A 27,901-nucleotide genomic window follows, 5' to 3' on the forward strand; every position below is an offset into this window, starting at 1 on the left:
ATTGTAATCAAGGTGAATGCAATTATACAGAAGATGGGAATTCTAGATCCTCCAATGCTCCATGATTGCATTACAAAATATAAGTCTTTCATTGACAATCTTTAAGATGATTCAACATTTTCCAACTTTTTCATCAAGTTTGTTCAAGTGTTTGTTCAAAAGATAGGTTGCATATAATCCATGTGCACGTAATTTGATTACACGTACCTTCAGTCATGTAATCCAGTAAATCTTCTTTCTTAGGTTGACTTAGTCAAGGTGGTTGAGTTCCTCCCACCTTTTTCTCCATTTTTCTCTCACTCCTTTGCCTATATAAAGGAGTGCCCTTCATTGTAAATAATTATCTTTTTTATATGCAAGAGAGCTCTGCCATTTTTGTGCAAACATAACTGTGATTTGTTGTATAATTTGAAAGAAAAGTGAATATAAAGAGCATTTTTTTTCGAAGCTGTGTCTAGAAGCAATTGTGGTAGATCAAATTGGAACATGTGACTGCAATTTGCTTTCACCATCTTTAATTCATGTTAATCTTGTGTGTATTTAGAGCAAAGTGAATATGAGAAGTGATTTGTTTCAAAGTTGTGACTGGAAGCGATCGTTGTGATACAAACTAGAAGTTGCGATTGTAGTTTGTATTGCTGTCTAATAGTCATGCAAGTTGTGACATGGGTCAATGAGTTTGACTAAAAAAACTACACAGTTGAATCCTTATAGCAATATTATAATTTGACTTGCTATGAAAAAATATCTTTACTTATCAATTGATGAGCTTAAGGGGCTTTCTAATGAGTGGTTCATAAGGCATACCACTTGGTGAAGGTTTTGCAAATGAGGCTGCAAGAAGAGTGGGTTTAATAGGAGGAAATTCCGTAGTTAAGCGAGCTCGAGCTGGAGTAGTACTAGGATGGGTGACCTCCCGAGAAAACCAAGTGCGAGCATCTCCTAGATCCAATGAGTGCTAAGGGTTACATTCATACTAATGAGAGATGGGTTTGTTTGAACCGCTACTCATGAAACTTGGATCAATGAGTTTGGCTCAAAAAACTACACAGTGGAACCCTAATAGCAATATCATAGTTTGACTTGTCTTTGCTGTTGATAGCTCTATGCAGTGCATTTGTTTGTTAGAACTAGGACGAGATAATGATAATTGCAAGTGTTGTTCTTTAAGAAAATTATATCCTAGATCTCTTTTGCGATGTTTTGGACCTCCACCACCTTGGATGTTGTTGCAAAACAAACTTTTGCAGCTTTGCAGTAAACTATAGGGTAATATGATGACACCTTTGCCTCTTGCAAAACCTAAATTTGCGTGACTCCAGAGTCCTCACCCAAGGACAATGGGATGGCAGAGGATCTCCCTTGGCCAACCCCTATCATTGGAGAAACAGGGGATACGTCCTGATGAGATCATCCTGTCTGCTCTCTTTTTAAGAAAAAAAGTACTTAAAATTGAAAAAGGAAACATTTTAAAAGCATTATGGATTCTATGTGTATGGAAACTTTTCTAAACCTCATGTCAAAGATGAGTAGAGTTTGATGGAGCACACATTTTTGTCTCCATTTGTGAAAATATGTTGAGGATTCATGGTGGAAAGTTTGATGAAGTATTTCCATATGAAATATCTGAAAATATATACTTAGCTGTACTTGACTGGTATATTTTTAATGAGAGGCCAGTGAAGGTCTTCTTGAAAACTAAGTCTGAGAAAGAACGATATCTTTCAAACAAGGCCCTACAAGTGGAGGTTTTCACATGCATTGCAACAGGATCCCAATGAAAACTAGGATTGAATGAGATTACTGTGGCAGGGTACAATCAGTATCTGTCTTCTATTTTTAATCACTTTGAAGTTGTGGTATAATGATGGGTTGTAAATGAATTTATGATGCTTCTCTAATCAGCAAGGCGACCTGCTGAAGTGTCCTAAATCTGAGACAATCACAGTATTGTTTAAGTGGCCACAGTTATTTGGAATCTACTCTTATTTCATAATCATTCTGAAGATTGTAATGTATGCTCATTGTTCCAGCATTATTCCCAACCATTGGGCAAGATTTCCAAGTTGATGTCTTATGTTCAATTATCAAAGCATTATTTAAATTATTGTGACAATAACTGTCAGAAGTTGTTCATTCATTGGAAGTTGTTTATCACTTGCAGCCATCTCAAGGCCTTGAGCTCACAATATAGCCGTAGTCCTCACTTTTAGGAAAGGAATTTTGAGGAAAAATGCATATTACACCCAGAAATGATGGAGAGTTTCTAAACTAGTATCCAAGTGTCAGCCGACTGGATGGTCCCGACGGTGTTTCTGTAGCCGACGGGTAAATAGTTTGTAGCGGACATAATGTTTGTGGCCGACGGACTCCTTCAAGAAGGTTCGGTGGATAGTATTTATATCCCGTCTGGGATCATTGTAAATCATCTATCAATTATTCATCTTATGAAGCATAATGTATGTCTGGCATATGCGAATATAATTCTGCTATTCTGTTCCATTGTCTGTATGCATTGATTTCTTTACCAGTACGGTAAACACAAAGATGCAAAAATAATGTTTTCAGAACAGAGGAATGCATTCAAAATAATACATAATACATATTAGTAGTAGCAGTAAATGAGATATAATCGGATTATGTAACTACAGAACTTTGGTACTTGAAGAACTTGCTAAGGAAATATGTACAGTGGAGATGCCACCATCAGCAAAGAGCAGTTATATTTATATATGGGATATGTGAGTTGGCAAACAATTGCACAAACTATTGGAGCAGATAGAATGGATTCGATCAATGATAATGATTGTAGACGGTATAATTACTGAAACTAATAACTGGACCACCAGATTATGCTCTATGTCTTGTGGAACCTATGATGGTATACTGGCATACCATGCTAGTCCAGTCACATGTGTTGAATACTCGAGTCTCTGCAGAGGATAATCACTGATTTAACAAACCTGTAAAATCTGGAAATGATTAAACTATTTTTTTAACATATTGATGTTGGTGATTCTCTACAATATATATTGACAAAGAAATAGCATGTATTTGAGATTAGAAATTTTATGAAGTGTTTTAAGATCACTAATATAATGAAACTGCTTTTCTAATAAAAAAGTCATCGATTGAAATAAAGGAATAATAATAAGACAATGACAGTTTACCGTACTGGGTAAAGAAATCAATGCACAGACCATAGATATGAATAGCATAACTTCTTATTATTATTCGCATATGCCAAAGACATTACATTATGCTTGATAAGATCATTTACAATGCTTCCAGAAGGGGGTATAAATACTTTCCAAGGAACCTTCCCGAAGGTATCCATCGGCCACATACCATATGTTGGCTACAATAATATCTTCCGGAAGGGTCCCGTCGGCTACATAACAAAAACCTTTCCAAAGGGACCCATCGGCTGATACACAATTTCTACCCACGACATCATCCCCCCAAAAAGAAAAGTCATCTCCTGACGACTAACAAAATTAGGAGACAACCCACAAACAATAAAAAAAACACTAGAGAGAAGGAGCTGTCCCAGAAGAGTGCTGCTGATGACGTAACTCATACACCTGGTCTGTCCGGATGCGCAGATCTGTCTGAATCTGTGAATTAACCTCTACGGCCTCCTTCAGTAGAAGCGCGACATCCATAGCCTGTCTCCTGGCCAATTGCAACTCATGCTCCGCCGCATCTTTATCCCGGATAGCCATGTCCCTATCCTGTACAACTGCTGCCATATCCCTCAATAGTGCTGCCCGCTTTGCTGCCCATGCTGCCTGTTGGTCGGCCAAGTCGGTGACTAACTTTTCTCTTGCCTCTTTCTCAACTGTTAGAGATCTCTGAGCTGCAACATTGTCCGCTGCCCTGTCCGCCTCTGCGCGCTACCGAGCATAGTAAACCTCCTTGTACAATCCCATAATCTCATGTGCCAGTTTCATCAGCGGAGTGTCACTCGGTCCCAACTCTGGCTCGGTGGCCCAATTTGCCAACATCTCAGGTGTCTCAACCGTCGGCCAAACTTTGTCCACAAAACATGACTGAAACCGTTGCGGACAAATCCCATGAATATATGCTCGGATCAAATGCCACTCTCTCTGCCGAGTCATAGCCTGAATTGCCACATCGTGTCCCTTCTTCAAAACAGACTTCATAGTCTTGAGGTAGTCTCTGCACCTATCCTCATCCGACCCGTAATCCTCCTTGGCAAAGCCATCCAATGACCATTCCGTATCACTATTCGCCTCGTCGTCAATAGAACCCATGCCCACAGCCGGTGCGGCCTCCTCTGCTGACGGCGCAACCACGGCCTGTGGCATTCCCTGCTCCTGAGGCTGAGGCTCTAGTATTGTAGGTGTTGCTCCGGAATAGCTAGGAGACTGAATGGACGGGCCACGCTTGGCAGGAACGAGTCGGAACTGCTGCCTCAGAAAAACACTAGCTCTATCCATCACCTCCAGTCGTTTGGACTGCGCTGGGTCCGTGCACTCATCCTGCATTCCTCCGTCTGGTACGTTCTCTACTAAAGGTTCCCAAACTTTTGTTGACTATGCTACGGTAACTACTGCTGTTGGCTGAGATATAGCAGGTGCCACGGGTGCTGCTACCAGAAGTGCTTCAGTAGGGGTTGAAGAAGTCGCTTGGGTGACGGGTGCTGTCAGCTAAGCAAAGCCTATAGCAAATCCAACTCCTGGCTAGACAGGAGAAGGCTATACCTTGTGTTGCCACGGTGCGGCAAGTGTGACTGCCTGGGATACACCATTCATCAATATCGATCGCCGTGTCTGTCCAAACCTAGGAATGTGAGCCATGTGTAGATCTATTGGCACCAACCCAGAAGTTACAGGAACTGTAGTGCGCGGAAACAACAAGGGGGTAGCCGTGACAACCTGAACCTCCTCCTCATCCTCGTCTTCCTCTTCTTCTTCCTCCACACTGTCCTCCTCAGAAGATGTCTCCTGTCAGCCGTTGTTCGTATCACCTGCCATGTCCATATGAGGCCTCTTTTGGCCTGCAGAACCCTTCTGCCCAGTGGTTGTATCCAAGTGCTTCCACCGCATGATAGGAGGTTCTCCTAGAGCAAGTGGTCTAGGCTTTGCCTCTAACTCCTCCGCTGGGATCATCCGTGCTGCTGCATCGAAGAAGAGACCAATCGCGTAGTGGGACATATAGGTGGTCTTGTGCTGAAGAGTCATAAACTCATGCATCCGCTCAGCCAACACAGACGCCCAATCGTACACTTTCCCAGTCATTATTCCGTTCATCATGGACACCTGTGGAAATGAGATATCAGATGCCCTAGAGGATCCCGTGAGCCTGCTCTTGACCAAGTCCATCAGACATCGCCATGGCCCCTCTTGAATGTCGGTTTTCTTTAAACCCATTCCCTTCGATGTCTCAGCTAATGCCGCCTGCTCTACTTCAGTCAAATCTCCACATACTAATCTGATTAAAAATAGCTTTCCATCCTTAGGAATTTTCTTCGGCTGAACCTTTTTGCCCTGTGGCCCTGGAATGCCCAAAACGCGTGTGAAATCGGTTGCCTTGAATGAGACCATCAAGTTCCTGTCCAGATACTAAAATGTGCTCCTCCGAGAAGCTCTACCATATGTCTCAATCATGGCACGCAAATACCCTTCATAATCTCGAATGCAAAAAATAGGCATCCGAATGGCCCATTCCACTTGTGCTCTTCGGATGCTTGCTTTTATTGGATGATCATTAGGGGTTTCTTGCCACCATTTCCAGCAATCCATTCCATTCAACCCTTCAAATTGTATAGTCTGTGGCGTGACTTCAGCTACTGCAGGTGCTGTAGTCTTACGCTTCTCTTTGCTGCTGCTCGAGCCTTCATTCTGGTTACCTGCACCCGCCATGCTCCTGCCCTCCACCACTTTAGGCTGAGCTAGTTGTTTTTTCCACTTTCATTTGCCTGCAGACTCCATCAATTATATCTTTGTCTTTTCCTAACGGTCTTCCAAATCCGTACGGTGGAGAATTCTCTTTGCAAATGTGTACAGTAATGTTTTTCACAATAGCATAAAGAGCACAAATCTGTAGAGTGGCTGCCCAAAAATCCGTACGGTGAGTTATAAAGATTTTGTGGTTGTTGTACGGCAGTGCAATTGAATCGAATTGGAACCCGTACGCTTCAAACTTGTGATAATGCCCGCAGATTGCACATGGATTCTCCCTTTCACCGTTTGGAAAACTATTTATCTTGTCGCAAAGCAAGGTCTGCAGGAATCACTCAGATCGACTATTAGAGGGCTTCATAAAATTGAACAAGGGAATTCCTCCAAAGCTTCCAAGCACTGAAATGTCTCCAAGGCTGAATATAAGTGCAGTTGCTTCTTTGCCAGAGATGCAGACAGAACTAAGAGTTGTTCGTACAATGTCAATGGTGGAAACATATCATACATGGCATTAGAATCCGCAATTTCGATTGAAGGCTGTGGGAGCTGATACCAATTCTGACATGGTGGTCGTATGCCTAGACATTGCGGACCAATCCCCAAGCTCGTGCCCCTGCTGTTACCATCAAATAAATTTCCAGTGCTCAATGACTGCCTATTGATTCTTACAAAACGTTGATGGTTTCCAGTATAAGTTAGCTTAGACCCCCACGACCATTCCCAGCAATAGCATCATTCCCTTCACTGCTACGCTTCTACTTCCATTGTAGCATTTCCACTTCCACTTCCCCGTCTGGTGACCCATTCTTTCTTTCTCGCCTACCACTTATTATCATTTATACCCCATCTTTCAATCCACCGATTGGCTTGCGTTAGGATCTCGGTTATATCATTCCCGACAACCCATTCTTTTCATTTACAACGTCTTATATCTCAAGGATGATGATATTCAAGGCACTTGTCTAGAGGAGCGCAAAAGAGAACTAGATATGGCGCAGACCCAGCTTCAAGGTATTCCCGTGAAGCCTTCTTTTCCAATGGCTCAGACACACCTATCACTCTAGCCTTCTATCGTTTTTCCAATGATACTCATTACTATAAAACCCGTATGCCACTTCCAAATCCATGTGCTATTTAAAACTCCAGAGAATTCGTACATTGGCTGTGGAAACCGTACGGGCAGTGCATTCTAAAATCCGTACGATGGTTAATTAAAAAATTGACTCCAATTTCCGTACGACAACCAATGGTATTGTGCCAAATTCAAGCTTTTTTAAAAAAAAGAATGAAAAATCCATACGCTTCCAAACTTTATAATATGCTTTGCAACATCTGTTCCATGACTTTATAACATGTAGCCTCAAAAACCGTACACTACCTCCAAAAACCATACGGTGAGCAGGTTTAAAAATCCGTACGGTGCCCTTTTTTTTCTTTCAATTTAATAGCAAAGTTAGTTTTCCCTTCAACCGTCATCATCGTCAGTCTGCAACGACGAAGGGGTCGCTCGAAGGTCATTCTGTGATGCAGAAGTCTCCCGACCGTGGTATACCTTAAGCTTCAAGCCATTCACCGCCTGAGGCACTTCCTGTCCATCCAAAGTCCATAGTTTGATTGCTCCATTGTCCCCTACTTCCCGGATCTGGTATGGCCTGGTCCATCTGATTTTAAATTTGCCTTGCTTAACTTCGTTCCTCCCGTCGTACTTCAATACCCACTGCCCTTGTTGAAATCGGTTTAGCTTGAGGTGTTTATCGTGCCATACCTTACGCCTTTTTTGTGTGACCTCCATCACCCACTGTGCCAACAATCATTTCTCCTCGAGCTTGTTCAATTTGTATAGCCACTCTCTCAAACTTTCCATGTCACCCAACTTGTTTTCCAGCGCTATCCTTAGGCTCGGAATCATGAATTCCGCTGGTACTACTGCCTCCTGGCCGAACATCAATTGAAACGGTGTGTGTCCTGTTGTTACTTTATATGCTGTACGGTAGGCCCACAGAGTAGAAGGTAACTTCTCGAAATCATCCCCTTCAACTGCGCAGGATTTGTATATAATTGATACCAGGATTTTGTTGGTTGCCTTGGCCTGTCCGTTTGCCCTTGGGTAGTATGGACTTGATAGTGAATGATAAATTTTGAACTCCATGGTGAGTAGTCGGATCACATAATTTACAAAATGTCCGCCTCTATCACTTGTTAATTGTAATGGAATGCCGTACCTAGTAATAATTTGCTCGTAAATAAACTTTGCTGTGCTTACCGCTAAGTTATCTGGTAATGCCCGTGCCTCCACCCATTTGGTCAGGTACTCTGTCACAACGACGATGTATCGACACCTCCTAATTTTGCTCACCTTCAGAGGTCCAATGAAATCCAACCCCCACCTTTCAAAGAGTTCTTGAGCGTGAGACGGGTATAGTGGCATGAAGTCTCTCTTGAGTGGCTTCCCGGCTCATTGGAAAGTGTTACATCTAATGACCCATTCCCGTGCGTCGTTGTACACCGTCGGCCACCACAGTTTTGCAAGCAATCTTCGGCACAGTGGTATCAGGTCCCATATGCCCTCCTGCTGGACCCTCATGTGCTTCCTTGAGTACCCGTGGTATTTCTTCTTCTAACACACATCGTCGTAAAATGTGATCTGGTCCCATTTTGTAGAGTAGTCCATTGATCAACTGGAAGGTACGGCTCCTGATTATTAACTTACGCCTTTCATTTAGTGATATTTCACTCAGAAACTGTCCTGTTGACAGTTATTCTCCAATGCTCCTGTACCATGCTGGCACTACTGTGATTTGAAACAATTGCGCATCGGGAAAGTCATTGTTCACTCCATTTGCCGGTTCCCCTATTTTGATTCTTGATAGGTGGTCTGCGGTAACATGTTTCTTCTCTGGCCGCACAATAATCTTGAAGGTAAACTCCTGAAGCAGAAGTAACTAACGGCTGATTCTTCCTTGGATGACTGGTTTGTTGATCATATACAACAGGGTCTGATGATTGACATAGAACACGGAGTAGCCAACAAGTAATGTCGGAATTTTTGCACACCATAGACCATCCCCAATGCTTCTCGTTCGGTCGTACTATAATTTTGTTCAGCTTTTGATAGCAACCGACTGGCAAAGTAGATCGGGTGATCCAACCCGTGGCTTCCTATTTGTGCGAGAGTTGCTCTGATTGCATAGTTTGATGCATCAACATGCACATGAAACTCCTTATTCCAATCCGGGTATGCCAAAATAGGAGCTGTAGCTAGTCGTACTTTGAGACCTTCAAATGCTTCATCCTGTTCCTTCTCCCATCTGAACGATTGTCTTGCAAGTTAAACTATCCAACGGATATGCTACCTTGGCAAAATTTTTGATGAAATGCCTGTAATAACCTATATGCCCGAGGAAAGATTTTACCTCCGTCACATTGGTGGACGGCTACATCTCCAATATGACTCGCACTTTGTCTGGATCTATCTTTAGTCCCTCCTTACAGACTATGTGTCTGAGCAACCTTCCCTGCGGAACCATAAATCTGCACTTCTTAGGGTTCAGGGCCAGGTGCGCGCATCGGCACCTTTCCATACACTCGCCTAATGTTGCCGGATGTTTGTCCTTCGCACTGAACACCGACCAATCATCCAAAAATGCCTTGAAGTTTTCGACAGACATCTTATCAAAGATGTGTAGTATGATTCGCTGAAATGTCGCAGGCGCATTGCATAGACCGAACGGCATCCAATTATAGGCATACACCCCATCTTCTACAACAAATGTCGTCTTCAGCGTATCCTCCTCTGCGATTGAAATCTGATTGTAGCCAGAAAAACCATCCATAAATGAGTAGATCTCGTGTCCCGCTACCTCCTCCAGGATGCTCTCCGTGAATGGGATCGGGAACGGATCCTTAATGGTGACTGCATTTAGGCATCTGAAATCGACACATATTCGGATCTAAGTGGAGTCCTTTAGTGAGATCACTATCAGGGATACCTTTTCACTGGTCTACACCTTGAAAATAATGCCGGCCTCTAACATTCGATTGATTTCCTTCGTAACCCATGCCGCATAATTTTTGTTCATTCTGTAGGGCCACTTCTGTACAGGTACTGCTCCTTCGATCAACTGAATGCGGTGCACACACAACTCAGGTGGTACTCCTTTCAGGTCCTTGTACATCCATGCAAACACATCCTTATACTCTAAAAATATCTTGAATGCTGCTACCTTCAGTACTGGGTCCCAGTTGTCCCCCACCAGTATGTTCCGTGGTTCGGCTTTGTCTCCCAAATTCATGGTCTGCAATGCGATTGTATTTGATGGGTTCCCCTTCAGTGAACTTATGTGCCGGGGTCACATCGAGTGACGCATCCCCTTCCTTCATTTCGGTGAACTCCTTTGGAAATTCATCAGTACTGTGTCTTTCTATTGTTAGTACATTGCAGCTTTGAAACAATTCATAGTCCTCTATCTGCCAATGGTAGAGACCATTTACTGAATCCAAATTGTCATCTCCTTCCAGTCGTAGAACTCCCTCCTGATCTAGTTCCATACTCTGCCCCTTTTCATCCTCTTCTCCTTCAGAATTTGACGACAAGGCTTCTTCCTCGACCATTTGAGTGTGCAGATCAATGACATACTTCCAACCTTTGCTTTCAAGTGATAAAGTATTTTTCTTCCAATTGTGCTTTGCCTTGGCTTGTATCAGCCACCCTCGACCCAGAATAGCATCGTACCCTTTTCGCCTTAGGGGAATCACGACGAAGTCCAACAGGAATGGTTGTGTTCCAATCATCACTAGTTGCATTGTGAGTATTCCCAATGTCTTGATTCCATGTTGATTGGCCATTAACAACTAGAAGGTAGGTGGCCACAATGTTGGCTATCCCAACTTTTTCCAAGTATCCTCTGGCAGGACATTGACCCCAAATCCTCCGTCTACGATCGCGTCTGTTAGCAGAGTTTCGAGAATGCCCATTTCGACAACCGTCGGATAGCGTCCGGATAAAAGAGCTAACGACATCGGGTCTTTTGCACTTGCACCCCCCTATTTCTCCTTTTCTTGCTCTACTGGTTGCTTAGCAATCGGGACTATATTCTTGAGTGCCGTATGGAGATGAGGCATAGTGAGCAACAGATCATTGATCCTGCCGGGTAACTCGGCTTGTAATATTTGCCGTACAATGTTTTGTTTTGCGCAGTTCCGTACAGAGGTACCGGGTGTGTCCTTCAGGTGTGTCGTTTCTCCCTGCGTTACTCTCTGGATCTCTGCGTGGGCTTTCTCCAGTCTCTTCTTTTCCTCCGTCGGATCAGGGTAGAGCTTCGCCTGCTTCCGAGTGATAGCCAAAACTTCTTCCTCATCCATCTCGACAGTAATCAAGTTTACTCCGGACTTCGGGCACTTAGCCTCGTCATGATCGCCAGGTCCACACCATCGGCATAGCAACTTTGGTGTATTCGCCATTGTGCACTCAGGCGAAGTGACCCCATAGATTGCATGCGTGGCATTGGACTATCAGCTGGCCATTCGCATCATACTGGATTCGACTTCTCCCGCCATTATTGTTGTTGCTGCCATTGTTGTTGTTGTTCTGACTGCGCCAATTATTTCTATATCCACTTGATGTGGCGCCTTCCGTACTGGTGTTCCCGCTCCCTCCTGACAGGGATGCCTCCTGTGTCAGAAACACTTGCTGCGGTGTTCTTGTTTTCAAATTGAAAGGGCATTCCTTTACCAAGTGTCCCATAATCTGGCAAATCTCACAAAATTGGTCTTTTGGGCATGATCCCTTCGTATGGCCTTCTTTCTTGCACTCCGTGCACCATAGGTCATTGCCCTTAGTCTCCTTGTTCATGTTTTTGAACTCCTTCATCATCCGAAGCATGTCCTTCTGAAGAGCACAGACTTTCTTGTTGCTGCCTTCATCGTCGCTGCTATCTTCTCTTGAAGGCTCATCGTCATCTGAATCGGATGAGCTGGTCTTCTGTTCACTTTCGAGGTTCAATGCCCGATTGTATGCTTCACTATATGTCGATGGTGGCACGATCTTCATCTTTTTCTGCAACTTCGGGTGAAGGCCTTCAATGAACCATCTTTTCTGGAGCCCATTTGCCGGCTTATTCTCCATTTTACTGATTAAGTCTTTCAACCTCCTGGCGAAGACCCGTACTGTTTCATTCTTCTTTTGCTTGGTATTGAATATCTCGACGATGATTTCATTATCGTCCCGCAATATTTGAAATTCTGCGCAAAACTCCTTAATATTATCCCAAGTTTTTAACTTCTACGAATCTATGTCGGTAAACCAATTAATCACAACACCCCGTAGGGTGGCGGGAAACTGCTGGACCCATTCGTTCGTATCTGTTATGCCATTTTCCCTCCAGATCGTTTCACATGTTTTATAAAGTCGGATCGGATCGACAGGTCCTTTACCATCAAATTTAGGCAACTTTTCTTTTGGTCCTCCCATTATTACTAGATGTTGTGGGTTTTGTTGTGTACCTGCGCTGTTTTGCACTCTCGCGTTGTTTTGCACTCCTGCGCTATTTTGTATCACACCTGCGCTGTTCTGCACACCCGCGCTGTTTTCGACGCCCGCGTTGTTTTCGATACCCGCGTTGTTTTCAACACCAGCGCTATTTCCAACACCCGTGCTATTTCCAACAGTCGCGCTATTTGGTGAAGAAGGGTTTTTGTCAACCGAAGTTGTCTGTTCCAGAAGTATATCTCGGACGAAGAGTTCACTCCACGCTCGTGCTCCCTCGGCACTTCGAGTCGTGCGAATCGATCCCCTTCCGTCTGGATTATCTTCCCTCAGTGTATGCAGGTTCAAAAACTTCTCCCTTGCTTCTTCCACCAAATCGAGCCGCTGTTGAGTCTCTTCCAACAATTTTTTAGCGCTTTTGTGTCCACTGGTAACTTGCTGAAATCTCCGTCTGCGTTCAGCTTGTTGTGCCAAAATTAAATTTTCTTGCGCGGCGCGTATGTCGTCCTTTTCTTTCAACTTATTCTTATTCTTGTTCAACTGATTCGGCATTTAGTCTTCATCCGTCTGTCTGTGAACTAGGTCCATCGGGCAACGACGCCAAATGTTTACCGTATTGGGTAAAGAAATCAACGCACAGACCATAGATATGAATAGCAAAACTTCTTATTATTATTCGCATATGCCAAAGACATTACATTATGCTTGATAAGATCATTTACAATGCTTCCAGAAGGGGGTATAAATACTTTCCAAGGAACCTTCCCGAAGGTATCTGTCGGCCACATACCATATGTCGCCTACAATAATATCTTCCCGAAGGGTCTCGTCGGCTACATAACAAAAACTTTCCCGAAGGGACCCGTCGGCTGATACGCAATTTCTACCCACGACAATGACTATACATATCCAGCGATTCTGAAGAATATCTCAAACTTGAGCATAAGATAAGAACTCATATACGCATGAGGATATTCAATTCATTGTCATACGCATTGGAAAATCATGACATAAATCCAAAAATATCTGTTGGAAATGTTATAGAGTTCATAAATCCAGTTGAAGAGAAGATAAGGTCCTTTCCAGAATTATTGTTGGCAATATTCCTTTTGATTGGCATATGTACAACATATTGAAAGCGTATGTGAACCAATACTGGAGAAGACAAAGACGTAAGGCACACATAAGCTCCCCCAGATAAATTGTTATGAGTATTTCACCATACATGGGCTTGGCCAACACAAAAGGCTCTCCAGAATTCCATTTAAAGCAGGTAGTATGCAACCATCAAGAATACCTAACAGTATACATATAATGGTTTCTTCGAACTACTAGCATCGTCATAGTCAACTAAGATATGTCGGCTATCCTCCCACACCTCCCAATGATAAAGGGACTCTTTAGTTTCTATGTTTGCGGGGCTGCTGGAGCATTATTTCTCACGATTTGAGTCTAATGATGTTGTGTGTTTGTCGCAAGTATGCAATGAAAAGGGAGCGCACAAGAGTGTTGCCTATGGAATTCTTTCAATTCAGATTTCACGATTAATCCTCATGAAGGAATTATCCAGTGCAGAGAGGACCTATTTGGAAACAAGCGGAGAACATCCCGTTTGAAGGTTATATGAGAACTCAAGAACTGCCAGCGTCTTTGTATGAAAACTGGAACATGATGATTTTGTGATAGGAATCTAAGCATAGAACAAAGAATGAATAAGGCCACTTGCGAGAGATGAAGACAAATTTGTGGATGCGATCACACAGAGAATCATAAAGGCAAAGCATGATTAAATTTCCTGTGGTACTTGAAGATTTGATTGCGGAAAGATCGCCATGAAATGATGTAGCTTATTTATTTGTTTAATTCCAAAAAATATAGTGTTATAGTAAACCCCCATTATTAACAAGGATCAGTTATTCTTTATGAAGGGACGTGATGCTTTGAAGAAGCACCCCCTACGTCCTATGCAAAATTATAAATAGGGAATGTTAGATACAACTGGGGGATAAGTCATATTCATATCAAATTTTTACATACCCAAGTTATATATATATATATGCTCTATGATATATTTTATTCTTTCATTGGTAAAGAAATGATTTTTGAACTAAGCTTGTGAATTTTGATTATTGAGTAAATATATTTATGTGATTTTGGAGTCAAACTGCATTAGATGGATCATCTGTAAGGAGTGTCTCTAGTGCAATTTTATTTCTAGCATGATCAATAAGAAATATTTTTTTATTTGCTTGAAGCTTTAGAGTTAAAATTTTATATAGTTTTGTACTTTATAATTATTATTTTAATTTTATAAATAATTTATATGATAGATAAGTGGACAGGATCAATTATAACATTTTAAAATTGAACATCATAGATATTGAGAAATATTTAATTGTTTCCGAATCTATGTTTGGTTTGTCTCCGAACCACAGGAGTTAAAATACATTCCAGACTATTTTAAAATTGCTTCCATATATTTGATCTGTCGAATCTTGATTACTAAATTGTTTATAATTGATGTGTGTAGAACTTTATAAAGTTGTACGTTTTAAACTTATAATACTGACTCTATCGCCCTTCGGCAATGGTCTTTATATTTTCCATGATTCGTAATCCATATGCTGGCGATTATTTCATATCTTTCCTTTGGAGAATTACTATATTCATTTGTTGCATTAATTCATACTTGTCCTTATTTCAAAAACATTCATACAATTATTTTCTTTTATTCTTAATTCATAATTTCCAAGTTTAAAGTTTTCTATGATTTTTGCCGTTTGGGAAACTTTCTACATTCGCATTCTGATCAATCTGTTGTAAGTGTCTTGGATCTAAGTGTTTTGTCCAGGATCAGGTGCACCCGCCTTGGTTTTGTAGAGCCAGAAGTGCAGGGGATTTGGATCGCATTAATCAATCCCGTCAAGTTGGCCATAATTGGTTGGATATCCCAGCATTGGGTAGGCAAGGCTTGTAGGATTCCGATCTGCAGTTTTGGGAACCAACAGAGTTATTGGCCTCAGATGTCTTAAAAGGATTTCTTAACTTGCTACTTTCATCTGATTGAATTTCACAACATGCTGGCACATAGAACCCATTACCAGTTAATTTCTACTGTCCTCTTGCCACAATAATTTTTGCTGGCAGGGCCTACCTCCCAATGAACACCTTTTCCTCTAATTTCAACTATGGTAGCAACCAAACATCATGTTACACCCTTGGTGTTATTCAGTAGATGCAGAGCACATTAGAATAGATAATTTATAATTATGACCATTGTTATTGATTATTGGTATATTGCAGAAGGTGAAGAATGCAAAGCTGAGATGTCTTTCCATATTAAATATTAAGTATTTGGAGAATGGAAACTTTTAATCAATAAAAGATTGATTCTAGAAAAGTGAGAAGGATTTTCAAAATGTTTCTGCTAAGCAAAGAAGAAATTATGCTAACTAGAATATGTGGTTAATCTTGGACAAGGCAACATTACAGAAAACAGAGTGTACTAACTCATTTTGTGTGGTTGGGAAAGAAAGTTGGAAATTTCTTGCAAATAAAGTTGAGCAAAACTGATGGGATTACCTTCCAACCAAAGCTTTACCATTTGAGGAAGAATAACAGGCAACTCAATCTCTGCAAATTAGGATATTATTGCTAAAGGATCAAGTCCTTCTAAAGTGATTAAATTGTCAATCCTACACAAGGTAATAAATGCATTATTTTTGATAATGAGCTTTCTGATCCCAAATGTAAACTGCTCAAAGTCAAACCATGGGAGTGAAAAACAAAAGTAATAAAATGTAAATGCAAACCCTGAAAAGATCGTTGTTTTACTTACTATAATTTTCACGAATTTTGGCGCCTCAACATATTTAAACTGAAGAAGAAATGAATAGAGAGTACAGTACTAAGGCTTCTGAGAGTCCCCAAATGTGTCTAATTACATTTATACGGATATGTTTGATTGGGAAATAGACTAACTAGCATAAACAAATGTTCTCTCTCTCTCTCTCTCTCTCAATATATATGTATCTATATATCTGTGTGTATGTGTGTGCATGTGCAATGTACACATATATTTAGGTATGTTGCATGCGCGCACACACACACTTCCATCCTCTGCCATCCCCTGCCATCCCCTGTCATCTCAAATAAATGGCCCCCTGGACTTCCATTTCCTATCCCTGAAATGCTTCCTGCATTCCTCTGCTATACCTGTTCCTAAAATGCGGTCGATCATATATAAACATTGTTTTGTATGCGTGCTCACACACTGCTGTCCTCCTCAGCCATCCCTGCCATTCCCAGAAACAGCTCCCTAGACTACTACTTTCTATCCTCAAAATTGTCCCACCTTAGCCTGTCATCCTTATCCATGCAATGCTGTGTAATATAGTTAAACTCTGCTCTCAAATAACATTTTGAAAATTGTTGCCCGAGTGGTGCTGATTGCAATATTTTTTTCTCTTAAACATAAGGTACATGCTAGAGATATTTGCCCATAAGGTTTGCCCTCTCTTGGGAAAAGTTGTAATAATCCATAATATTACAGAACAAAAGTAAAATTGGCCAGATGCAAAAAATCTTATTCATATTTTATTGGAATACTAACCTGGTTAAAAATATTTGAAGTTCAGATTCCTGTCATTATTTTTAAGTTTCAACATCTGACATTGTATTTGCAGGTGCTTCAAGTGGAATTGGCACTGAGACAGCTCGTGTTCTTGCACTACGAGGTGCTCATGTGGTTTTGGCAGTTAGGAATGTTGATGCTGGTAATACTGTTAAAGAATCTATTATTAAGGAAACAGGCAATACCAAAGTGGATGTTCTGGAGCTAGATCTTAGCTCGCTCTCATCGGTTCGAAGTTTTGTTTCCAACTTCAAATCTTTGAATCTTCCTGTCAATATTTTAGTGTAAGCACTTCTCATGTCTTAAATATAGCAGTCTGTTTGCCTAGTAAATTTGTTCTTTGATTACTCCACTTTTCCTAAGACCATAATTATTCGTAATATTTCATATGATTTTGAGGGTGAGTGTAGATTAAGAATTATGGGACAAACTTCTTAGTTTCAACATTAAGGGTGATTTTTTCTTTCTTTTGCTATGAAGAAACAATGCAGGAATAATGGCATGTCCTTTTCAGCTTTCTCAAGATGGCATAGAAATGCAGTTTGCTACAAATCATATTGGTAAGTCATGTATACCCCTTAGACTGCAAAAATCTTGAATGTAATCCCTATAATGACAAGTGATAGTATATATCTAGTTGAGAATTTTATAGGCTCTAGAATCCGATTTGATAGAGCTTGGATTGCAGATTGCGGGGCTGTGATGGTTTATCTAACATCTGCAAAATTGTTGAGCTGTTGAATATGGTTTATGGGTTTGCAGTTATTCAAATACATATTTTTTCCTATGCGAACTGATATTTTGCAAATTGCATTTTAATCTTGCACTTTATATGCCTAGCAGCGCCTCTGTTCAGCATTTTTTGTTTTAGTTTTTAGCTTTTAGTTGCATTTGATGGTAAGTAGATAGTTCCTAGTATTTCACAATGATGACCGAGGTCTAATTTTAAGTATACCAAAGATTCTATCAGTATAATGCCAATTTGTTGAAGTATATGTGACTTTGAAGAGATGCTTACCAGTGAAAAAACATTTTCTTGAAGTACCAAAGTAACTTATCTAGTATGTGTATTTTGTACTGTGAAAGTTGAAACATATCATTTTCATGTTTATATTCTTTTATTAGATTGATTCCTTGATAATAGGCACACTTTCTGATTGTATATACTATATACTATAGATATGTTTCATCTTACTCAAAGATGCATGTAAAAGTTTGAGAGGGTAAATGGTCCACTTCAACACACCAGGTTTTATGTGGGAGCATTTTGTGCTTTTTAGATTTATAAATATTTCTGATTGCTAAATGTTTTAATGTGTGACAACATGTGATATAATTGAAGCATGCATTAACAAATTACAACACTTGTTTGCAGGTCATTTTCTTCTGACAAATCTTTTATTGGAGAATATGAAAGCTACTGCTCGTGAAACAGGCATTGAAGGGAGAGTTGTTAATGTTACTTCAGAAGGGCATAAGTTTATTTATTCAGAAGGCATCCGTTTTGATAAGATAAATGATAAATCAGGGTAAGCAATAGGGTATGAGATTCATGAGAAAATTATGTATCCACTGCTATAGAATGCCCATTTCTCTTTAATTTGAATATTTGTTTGCATACAAAGGACCTTTCATGCATGAAAGAAGGTAACTGTAGATAAGCTGCATAAGAAAATTATAGATCCACGGCCATAGAAACTAATTTCTTCTCTTTAATTTCAAACTTTGTGTGTATTCAAAGGACATTCTTTCTTGTGTATAGAAAAATAATTGCATGGTTATACTTGATTTTTACTACTACAACCTCATGAATGGGATTCCACATTATTCATTCTCTACTGCTATTATTTGTGAAATGGAGAGACATGTATTTCAATTACAGGTACTATGCATTTCTAGCATATGGACAGTCAAAGCTTGCCAATATTTTGCATGCAAAGGAACTTGCCCAGAAGTTTGAGGTACATATGTTTTTTCTTATACAGTTTAATATATGAAATTGAGAGTTTTGCAATATTGGACAAATTAGAAATTTAATTAAAAAAGGAGAAGGAACAAGTTCAAATTGATGATGCCGATGTTCTAGCAGAGCACACTATAAGAAGCTACATTCAGAATTCGCCTGCTCAAGTCAATTAGGCACCCCCCTAGGTAACTGAATTTAACTCAAGAAATGGCTTCTACTTTTGTGCAATATTTAAAACTCAAAATACACAAGAACAGGGAACACAAATACTTATCCTGGGAAAACCCTCTTCTTCAGGGTGAAAAACCCAGCCCACAGAAGTATAGATCCCTTATTGAATGCAGCACAAATACAGAGATCTCAAACTGATGATTGATGATACTTTATGATCAATCAATCAGTCTTATACATAATTCAATTACTTAGCCAAGCAGAAACAGAATATGAATTCTTCAGGTATCTCACAGATACTATCTTCAATGAGATTGACTTATCCACACAAATCTTTTGATTTCAGGACATATCCGAATAGTCCTGTACTAAAAAATGACACACCAATTAGAATAGACAGACTTATTCTCACGGCATGAGAATAACACACACTTCATGCAAAAAGATCACCATCTTTTCTCAGGAAGACATCAACATGTGGTGCTCAACTGACCCGACTTCTATCCAACTGATGAGAATAATAAAAGGGTCCTTTTCCTGTTGAATGAATAGAGAAATTACTGTTACAAAAATTGAATCGTTGGCAGTTACAAAGAGTTGTCAATTGGAATCCTCCAGTGATGCCTTATTTTATGCAAATTGAGAAAGGGAAGCTCAAAGGACTATGCAAGAAATATGAATATTAGCCAGTGTCGGTTACCAAAGAATACAAAATATCTGCATAACAAAGGCAATAGGCATTGCTTCTGCTGAAATGAAACATAAGAACAAAAATCGTCTCCAATAATGTGCACAGGTTAAATGAATATGCCAGTATAAAAATCTTGAAAGTGTCTTCCCCGAAGACAAGAACCAGCTTATGATGATGCATAACAGAGAAACAAAGAGTAAAGACCACAGTTCAACATAACATTGAGGAAACTGTAAGGATCATTGCATGTATTTTTTTTTTACACAGCTACTAAAACATTAGCACCCCCTCTTGACAAGTGAGAGATCTTTCATATGATACGGTGTCTCTCAAACACAATGGCTACATCCATATGTGTCAACAACAAAACTTTATCATGGATTCTCTCAACATGATATTGTCATCTTAGTGTGACAATCACCATGGCTACTCACAGATGATGAATAAACACAAGAGCTAAAACATGGATTCTTTCACATGACATCCGCCATGGCTACTCCCCTAGGGTGGAACAAGGGCTTTCACCTCTTTCACCTCAAATTTCTTCCACAAAGAAGAATGCATTAACAAGGGCTTGCACCTCAAACTTCTCTTGTAGAGAGAATTTGTGCAATTCTTAATTAACCTATGCGGTAAACATTTGGCGCCGTTGCCCGATGGACCTGGTACGCAGGCAAGCGGATATGAATTAAATGCCGAATCAGTTCAACAAGAATAAGAATAAGCTGAAGGAAAAGGATGACATATGCATTGCGCAGGGAAATTTAATTTTGGCTCAACAGACAGAGCATCGAAGGAGATTTCAGAAGATTGCCGATGGAAACAAGAGCGCGGAAGGATTGTTGAAGGAGACTTGATAGCGGCTCGTTTTGGTGGAAGAAGCGAGGGAGGAGTTTCTGAACCTACATACACTGCAGGAAGAGAATCTTGACGGAAGGAGATCGACTCGCACGGTTCGAAGTGCCGAAGGAGCACGAGCGTGGAGTGACCTCTTCGTCCGAGATATACTTTTGGAATGAACAGCTTCGGTTGACGAACCCTCTTCTTTACCAAATAGCGCGGAAGTCGAAAACAACGCGGGTGTTGAAAACAGCGTGGAAGTCGAAAACAACGTGGAAGCCAAAAATAGCGGGGGTGTGCGGAACAGCGCGGGTGTGCAGAACAGCGCGGGTGTTGGAAATAGTGCGGGTGTGCAGAATAGCGCGAGTGTCCAGAACAGCGCGGGTGCTCAAAACAGCGCGGGAGTGCAAAACAGCGCAGGTACACAACAAAACCCTCAACATACAGTGATAATGGCAGGTCCGAAAGAAAAGTTGCCTAAATTTGATGGTGATGAAGTAGCTGATCCCATTCGACATTGTAAAACATGTGAAATGATCTAGAGGGCAAATGGCATAACAGATACAAACGAATGGATCCGACAATTTTCCGCTACCCTATGGGGTGTTGCGATTGATTGGTTTACTGATACTGATCCACAAAAGTTAAACAGTTGGGATAACATTAAGAAGGAGTTCATTGCAGAATTTCAACTTCTGCGCGACGATAATGAAATTGTAGCGGAGATATTCAATACCAAACAAAAGAAGAATGAAACAGTACGGGTCTTTGCTAGGAGGTTGAAGGATTTAATTAGTAAAATGGAGAATAAGCCGGCAGATGGGCTCCAGAAAAGATGGTTCATTGAAGGCCTTCACCCGAAGTTGCGGAAAAAGATGAAGATCGTGCCACCAACATATACTGAAGCATACAATCGGGCATTGAACCTCGAAAGTGAACAGAAGACAAAGAAGAAGAAGAAGACCAGCCCATTCGATTCAGATGATTATGAGCCTTCAGGAGAAGATAGCAGTGACAATGAAGGCAGCAGCAAGAAAGTCCGTTCTCTTCAGAAGGACATGCTTCGGATGATGAAAGAGTTCAAAAACATGAACAAGGAGACTAAAGGCAATGACCTATGGTGTACAGAGTGCAAGAAAGAAGGCCATACGAAGGGATCCTGCCCAAAAGATCAATTTTGTGAGATCTGTCAGATTCTAGGACACTCGGTAAAGGAATGTCCTTTCAACCTGAAATCAAGAACACCATAGCAAGTGTTCCTCGCGCAGGAAGCGTCTATGGCAGGAGGGAGCGGGAACACCAGTACGGAAGGTGCCACATTTGGTGGATACAGAAACAACCGGTGCAACAACAGCAGCAACAATAACAATACCGACAACAATAATGGCCGGAGGAGTCGAATCCAATATGATGCGAATGGCCGACCGATAGTCCAATGTTGCGCATGCAATCTGTGGGGTCACTTTGCCTGAGAGTGCACAACGGCGAGCACACCGAAGTTGCTATGTCGATGGTGTGGACCTGGCGATCATGACGATGCTAAGTGCCCGAAGTCTGGAGTAAACTTGATTACCGTCGGGACAGACGAGGAAGAAGTTCTAGCAATCACTCGGAAGCAGGCAAAGCTATACCCTAATCCGACGGAGGAAAAGAAGAGATTGGAGGAAGCACGGGCAAAGATCCAGAGAGCAACGCAGATAGAAATGACACACCTGAAGGACATGCCGAGTACCTCCGTACAGAACTGCGCAGAATAGAACATTGTACGGCAAATATTGCAAGCCGAGATACCTGTTAGGATAAGTGATCTATTGCTCACTATGCCTCAGCTCTGATCGGCACTCACAAACATTGTTCCTGCTGCTAAACTCTCAGGAGAACATGGAAGGGAGCAGGAAAGTGGAGCAAGTACAGCAGACAAAAAGGAGGAGAGTGGCACAAGTGCAGAAGATTCGATGCTCTTAGCCCTCTCATCCGAACGCCACTCGGCAGTCGTTGAAATGGGAATCCTTAGGACTGTATTGACGGAAACGATTGTGGACGAAGGGTTTGGTGTCAATGTGCTACCAGAGGATACTTGGAAAAAGTTGGGACAACCAACATTGTGGCCACCTAGCTTCCAATTGTTAATAGCTGATCAACATGGAATCAAGCCATTGGGAGTACTCACAGCACAACCAGTGACGATTGGAACACAACCGTTCCTGTTGGACTTTGTTGTGATCCCACTGAGGCGAAAAGGGTACGATGCTATTCTGGGTCGAGGGTGGCTGATACAAGCCAAGGCAAAACACGATTGGAAGAAAAATACTTTATCACTTGAAAGCAAAGGCCGAAAGTATGTCATCGATCTACGCACTCAGATGGTTGGAGAAGAAGCTCTATTGTCGGATTCTAAAGGAGAAGACGATGAGAGGAGGCAGAGTATGGAACCCGATCAGGAGGGAGTCCTACGATTGGAAGGAGATGACGATCTGGATTCAGTAAATGGTCTTTACCACTGGCAGATAGAGGATTACGAGCTCTTTCCAAGTTGTAATATGCTAAGGATCAACGAAGTTAAGAAAGAAGGAAATGAATGTCCAAAGGAACACAGAGAAGCCGAAGGAGGAAATGAATGTTCGAAGGAACACAGAGAAGCCGACGGAGGAAATGAATGTCTGAAGGAACATGGAGAAGCCGAAGGAGGAAATGAATGTTCGAAGCAACACAGAGAAGTCGAAGAAGGAAACGCGGGTATGACTAAAGTTGAAGGAAAGAACATACAGTACAAACCCGAAAGAAGGAAAGATTCTACTGTATGACTGCGCAGGAAGAAAGTATTACGTCGAACCACAGATATAGCAGAAAGGTACCGGCAGTAAGGAAGACACACGATACGGTGTGCATAGGCAACAAAGAGGAAGGGTTCAATAAAAGTTGTAGGTGTTATTGATGACTTGAAGGGGCAGTTGATGGAGTACATGGTACCGAGCTTCGGGAACAAATTGGGCGACATAGAAAATCGGGTGGAGAGATTGTGTACCTTAAATAAACTTGAGGAGCGACAATTACAGGCACCAAGGGTCACGGAGGTGACACAGAACAGGCGCAAACCATGGCACGATAGACACCTGAAATTGAACAAGTTCCAACTGGTACAGTGGGCGTTGAGGTATGACGGACGGAATAAGATCAACCTAGGCAAGTTTCAAATGAAATGAGTTGGGCCGTATCAGCTTCGAGAAGTGGGTGATAATGGAGCAATAAAACTATGGATGCTAGACGGAAAGGAAGTCGCCGATGCAGTGAAGAGATCGAAGTTGAATGTCTACCATGATAACGCACCTCCGTGGATGAACAACTGAGAGAAGACTGTAAGTACTGTATATATGTAAATAAGGAAAACAAAAAAAAAAGAAAAAAAGAAAAAAGAGAAAAAAATGATGAAATAAGTCACCGTACGACTTTCCCAAAGTCAATGTACGGAATTTATTGGTTCACCGTACGGATTTTATAATAAGAAAGTTGTGTACGGTTTTTTAACTGGCAGATACCGTACGGTTCTTAGTAGCAAGGTTACCGTACGGATTTTTAAGACAGTTCCCGTACGAATATTTTCATAGAGTTGCCGTACGGATTTGTGGAGACAGCGTATGGATTTTTAATGATTTAACAGCGTACAGATTCTAGGTTCCAACCAACGTACGGTTTTCTAAATTCATCACAAGTTTTATAAAATCTGATTACCGTACGACATACGGATTTTTGGAGGGCGTTTGGATGCACAGTGAAGATAGCGTATGAAAATTTCAATATTGGATGCATTGTACGGAATTTAAAAGGAGTAGTCAGCGCACGGGTTTTAGCAAGTAGTATACGGATTCTTTCCTGCAATTACACTATGGATTTTTGGAGCCAGGTCACTGTACGGATTTTCCACATATCCAAAAGTACGGATTTTTTTAAGGTTCCAGCATACGGATTTTGGAAGGTTGTATCGTATGGATTCCAAATTCTGAAGATTAGCGTATGGATTTTTTGAGATTGATGCAATGTGCACTATACGGAGTTGTGAAAACATTGATCTGGAGAACCTATTTCATGCGAATTTTCTTCTACTTTCAGTGTACGATCTTCAGGATGGTGGTTTAGCAAACACAGTACAACATCATTGTGTAAATGTGCATTGATAGTGTAGGAGGTTTTGTAAAAAAAAAAAAAAAAAAAAAATGTCGACAAATCAAGAATGCTTAGAATGAGTGTCAGATGATGCCATAGGGAAGGGGAAGCATTAGCAATTGCCAGAAAGAGTGTAGAATCCCCAGGACCCCCAGTCGTTGCGGATATCAGTCGTGGGAGTCTGACCAGTGGAGAAGACTTGGAGCTGCTGCAGGCATGGAGTGTCTGTCTACCAGAGGCACTGAGAGTAGGTGTTGGCCGTGAGGCTATCTTGGTGGATGCGTAGAGAGTTCAGGAGGAGCTGATCATCTAGTTGGAGGCAGTGCAACGACACTTGGCTAAGGGTAACGAGGAGTTGGAAGCAGAGAAAGCAACACAGGTGGCTATCAAGGTCAGCTTAAGGAGTTAGTATAGTGTTAGCAAAGGCTATAGATGCAACGGAATGAATGTGAAAGTGATGTGGAAAATCAATATTGTTGTATTAGTTGTTTGAGTTTTGTTCTGTAGTCATCAGGAGACGACTTTTCTTTTTGGGGGGGATGATGTCGTTGGTAGAAATTGTGTATCAGCTGACGGGTCCCTTCGGAAAGGAAATTGTGTATCAGCTGACGGGTCCTTTCGGAAAGGAAATTGTGTATCACCTGACGGGTCCCTTCGGAAAGGTTCTTGTTATGTAGCCAACGGGTCTCTTTGGAAAGGTTTTTGTTATGTAGCGACATGTTGTATGTGGCCGACGGACTCCTTCGGGAAAGTTCTTCAGAAAGTATTTATAACCCCTTCGGGAAGCATTGTATTCATCTCATCATTCAAGCATAATGTAATGTTCTGGCATATGCGAATAATAATAAGAAGAGTTCTGCTGTTCGTGTTCGTGTTCATTATCTGTGTGCAATTCTTAATTAACCTATGCGGTAAACATTTGGCGCCGTTGCCGGGGATGATGTCGTAGGTTCATGCGGATTTTCTTCTACTTTCAGTGTACGATCTTCAGGATGGTGGTTTAGCAAACACAGTACAACATCATGGTGTAGATGTGCATTGGCAGTGCAGGAGGTTTTGTAAAAAAAAAAAAAAGGTCGACAAATCAAGAATGCTCAGAATGAGTGTCAGATGATGCCATAGGGAAGGGGAAGCATCAGCGATTGCCAGAAAGAGTGTAGAATCCCCAGGAACCCGCGGGCGCGTTGCCCCCTGGACCCCCAGTCGTTGCGGGTATCAGTCGTGGGAGTCTGACCAGTGGAGAAGACTTGGAGCTGCTGCAGGCATGGAGTGTCTGTCTACCAGAGGCACTGAGAGTAGGTGTTGGCCGTGAGGCTGTCTTGGTGGATGTGTAGAGAGTTCAGGAGGAGCTGATCATGTAGTTGGAGGCAGTGCAGCGACACTTGGCTCAGGGTACCGAGGAGTTGGAAGCAGAGAAAGCAGCACAGGTGGCTATCAAGGTCAGCTTGAGGAGTCAGTATTGTGTTAGCAAAGGCTATAGATGCAACAGGATGAATGTGAAAGTGATGTGGCAGATCAATATTGTTGTATTAGTTGTTTGAGTTTTGTTCTGTAGTCGTCAGGAGACGACTTTTCTTTTTGGAGGGGATGATGTCGTCGGTAGAAATTGTGTATCAGCCGACGGGTCCCTTCGGAAAGGAAATTGTGTATCAGCCGATGGGTCCTTTCGGAAAGGAAATTGTGTATCACCTGACGGGTCCCTTCGGAAAGGTTCTTGTTATGTAGCCAACGGGTCCCTTCGGAAAGGTTTTTGTTATGTAGCGACATGTTGTATGTGGCCGACGGACTCCTTCGGGAAAGTTCTTCAGAAAGTATTTATAACCCCTTCAGGAAGCATTCTATTCATCTTATCATTCAAGCATAATGTAATGTTCTGGCATATGCGAATAACAATAAGAAGAGTTCTGCTGTTCGTGTTCGTGTTCATTATCTGTGTGCAATTCTTAATTAACCTATGCGGTAAACATTTGGCGCTATTGCCGGGGATGATGTCGTAGGTAGAAATTGTGTATCAGCCGACGAGTCCCTTCGGAAAGGAAATTGTGTATCAGCCGATGGGTCCTTTCAGAAAGGAAATTGTGTATTAGCCGACGGGTCCCTTCGGAAAGGTTTTTGTTATGTGGCCAACGTGTCCCTTTGGAAAGGTTTTTGTTATGTAGCGACATGTTGTATGTGGCCGACGGACTCCTTTGGAAAAGTTCTTCGGAAAGTATTTATAACCCCTTCGGGAAGCATTGTATTCATCTTATCATTCAAGCATAATGTAATGTTCTGGCATATGTGAATAATAATAAGAAGAGTTCTGCTGTTCGTGTTCGTGTTCATTATCTATGTGCAATTCTTAATTAACTTATGCGGTAAACAGAATTGCATTAACAAGGGCTTGTACTTCAAACTTCTCTTGCATAGTGGAATGCATTAACAAGGCCTTACACCTCAAACTTATCTTGCAGAGAAGAATGCATTAACAAGGGCTTGTACCTCAAACTGCTCCCGTAGAGAAGAATACATTAACAAGGGCTTGCACCTAAAAGATCATCTGAATGCACCTAAAAGGCCCCTCTTAGTTGAGACTCCCTCTCAATAGGGGCAAAATACTTACAACTTTGATTATCACAATAAATCAATTGACTTCAATGTTTGACCAAACAAGAAGATTTTGTAATCACAATACTATACGAGCTTGCTGAACCTCTACAAAGGACTTGGCGCTCTTCCTTTGCCACACAAACTCTCACAAAATCTTCAAGCAGTTTTATCAACCTCTTGACCTCCTTGTACAAGATTGCCTGCAATTTTTTCCTTAGAGGAATGGTTTTCAACACACCTCCAAAATTATGACATACTCGAATCTAGTATTGTCCTCCATGACCTTATCCTAGATCATCCTATTGTGGAGCTCCCAATGTCAAATTTAGATTGACTACGCAAATTTTTTCTCTGTAGTTGAAGAGTCTCCCTCTGAATATCATTTCTTCCTCCTTGAAGAAACAAGTCACAATGACAAATTGAATAGTATCCTCCTTTG

The 27,901-nt window shown here is 41.4% G+C and overlaps 1 protein-coding gene across 1 annotated transcript in view; it reads left to right on the plus strand.

Annotated features, from left to right (window-relative positions):
* LOC149544779 (short-chain dehydrogenase TIC 32, chloroplastic-like) overlaps positions 1 to 27,901 on the plus strand; it is a 142,591-nt gene that overhangs the window by 24,198 nt on the left and 90,492 nt on the right. The window contains exons 2-5 of the mRNA XM_089795354.1: positions 17,097 to 17,328; positions 17,525 to 17,604; positions 18,420 to 18,573; positions 18,927 to 19,005. Coding sequence (XP_089651480.1) covers positions 17,097 to 17,328; positions 17,525 to 17,604; positions 18,420 to 18,573; positions 18,927 to 19,005 — 545 coding nt within the window. The remainder of the gene's footprint in view (positions 1 to 17,096; positions 17,329 to 17,524; positions 17,605 to 18,419; positions 18,574 to 18,926; positions 19,006 to 27,901) is intronic.

Source organism: Cupressus sempervirens, chromosome 8 (genome assembly GCF_028749045.1).
Source record: "Cupressus sempervirens isolate cs-2001-9-10 chromosome 8, ASM2874904v1, whole genome shotgun sequence".
Lineage (NCBI taxonomy): Eukaryota > Viridiplantae > Streptophyta > Pinopsida > Cupressales > Cupressaceae > Cupressus > Cupressus sempervirens.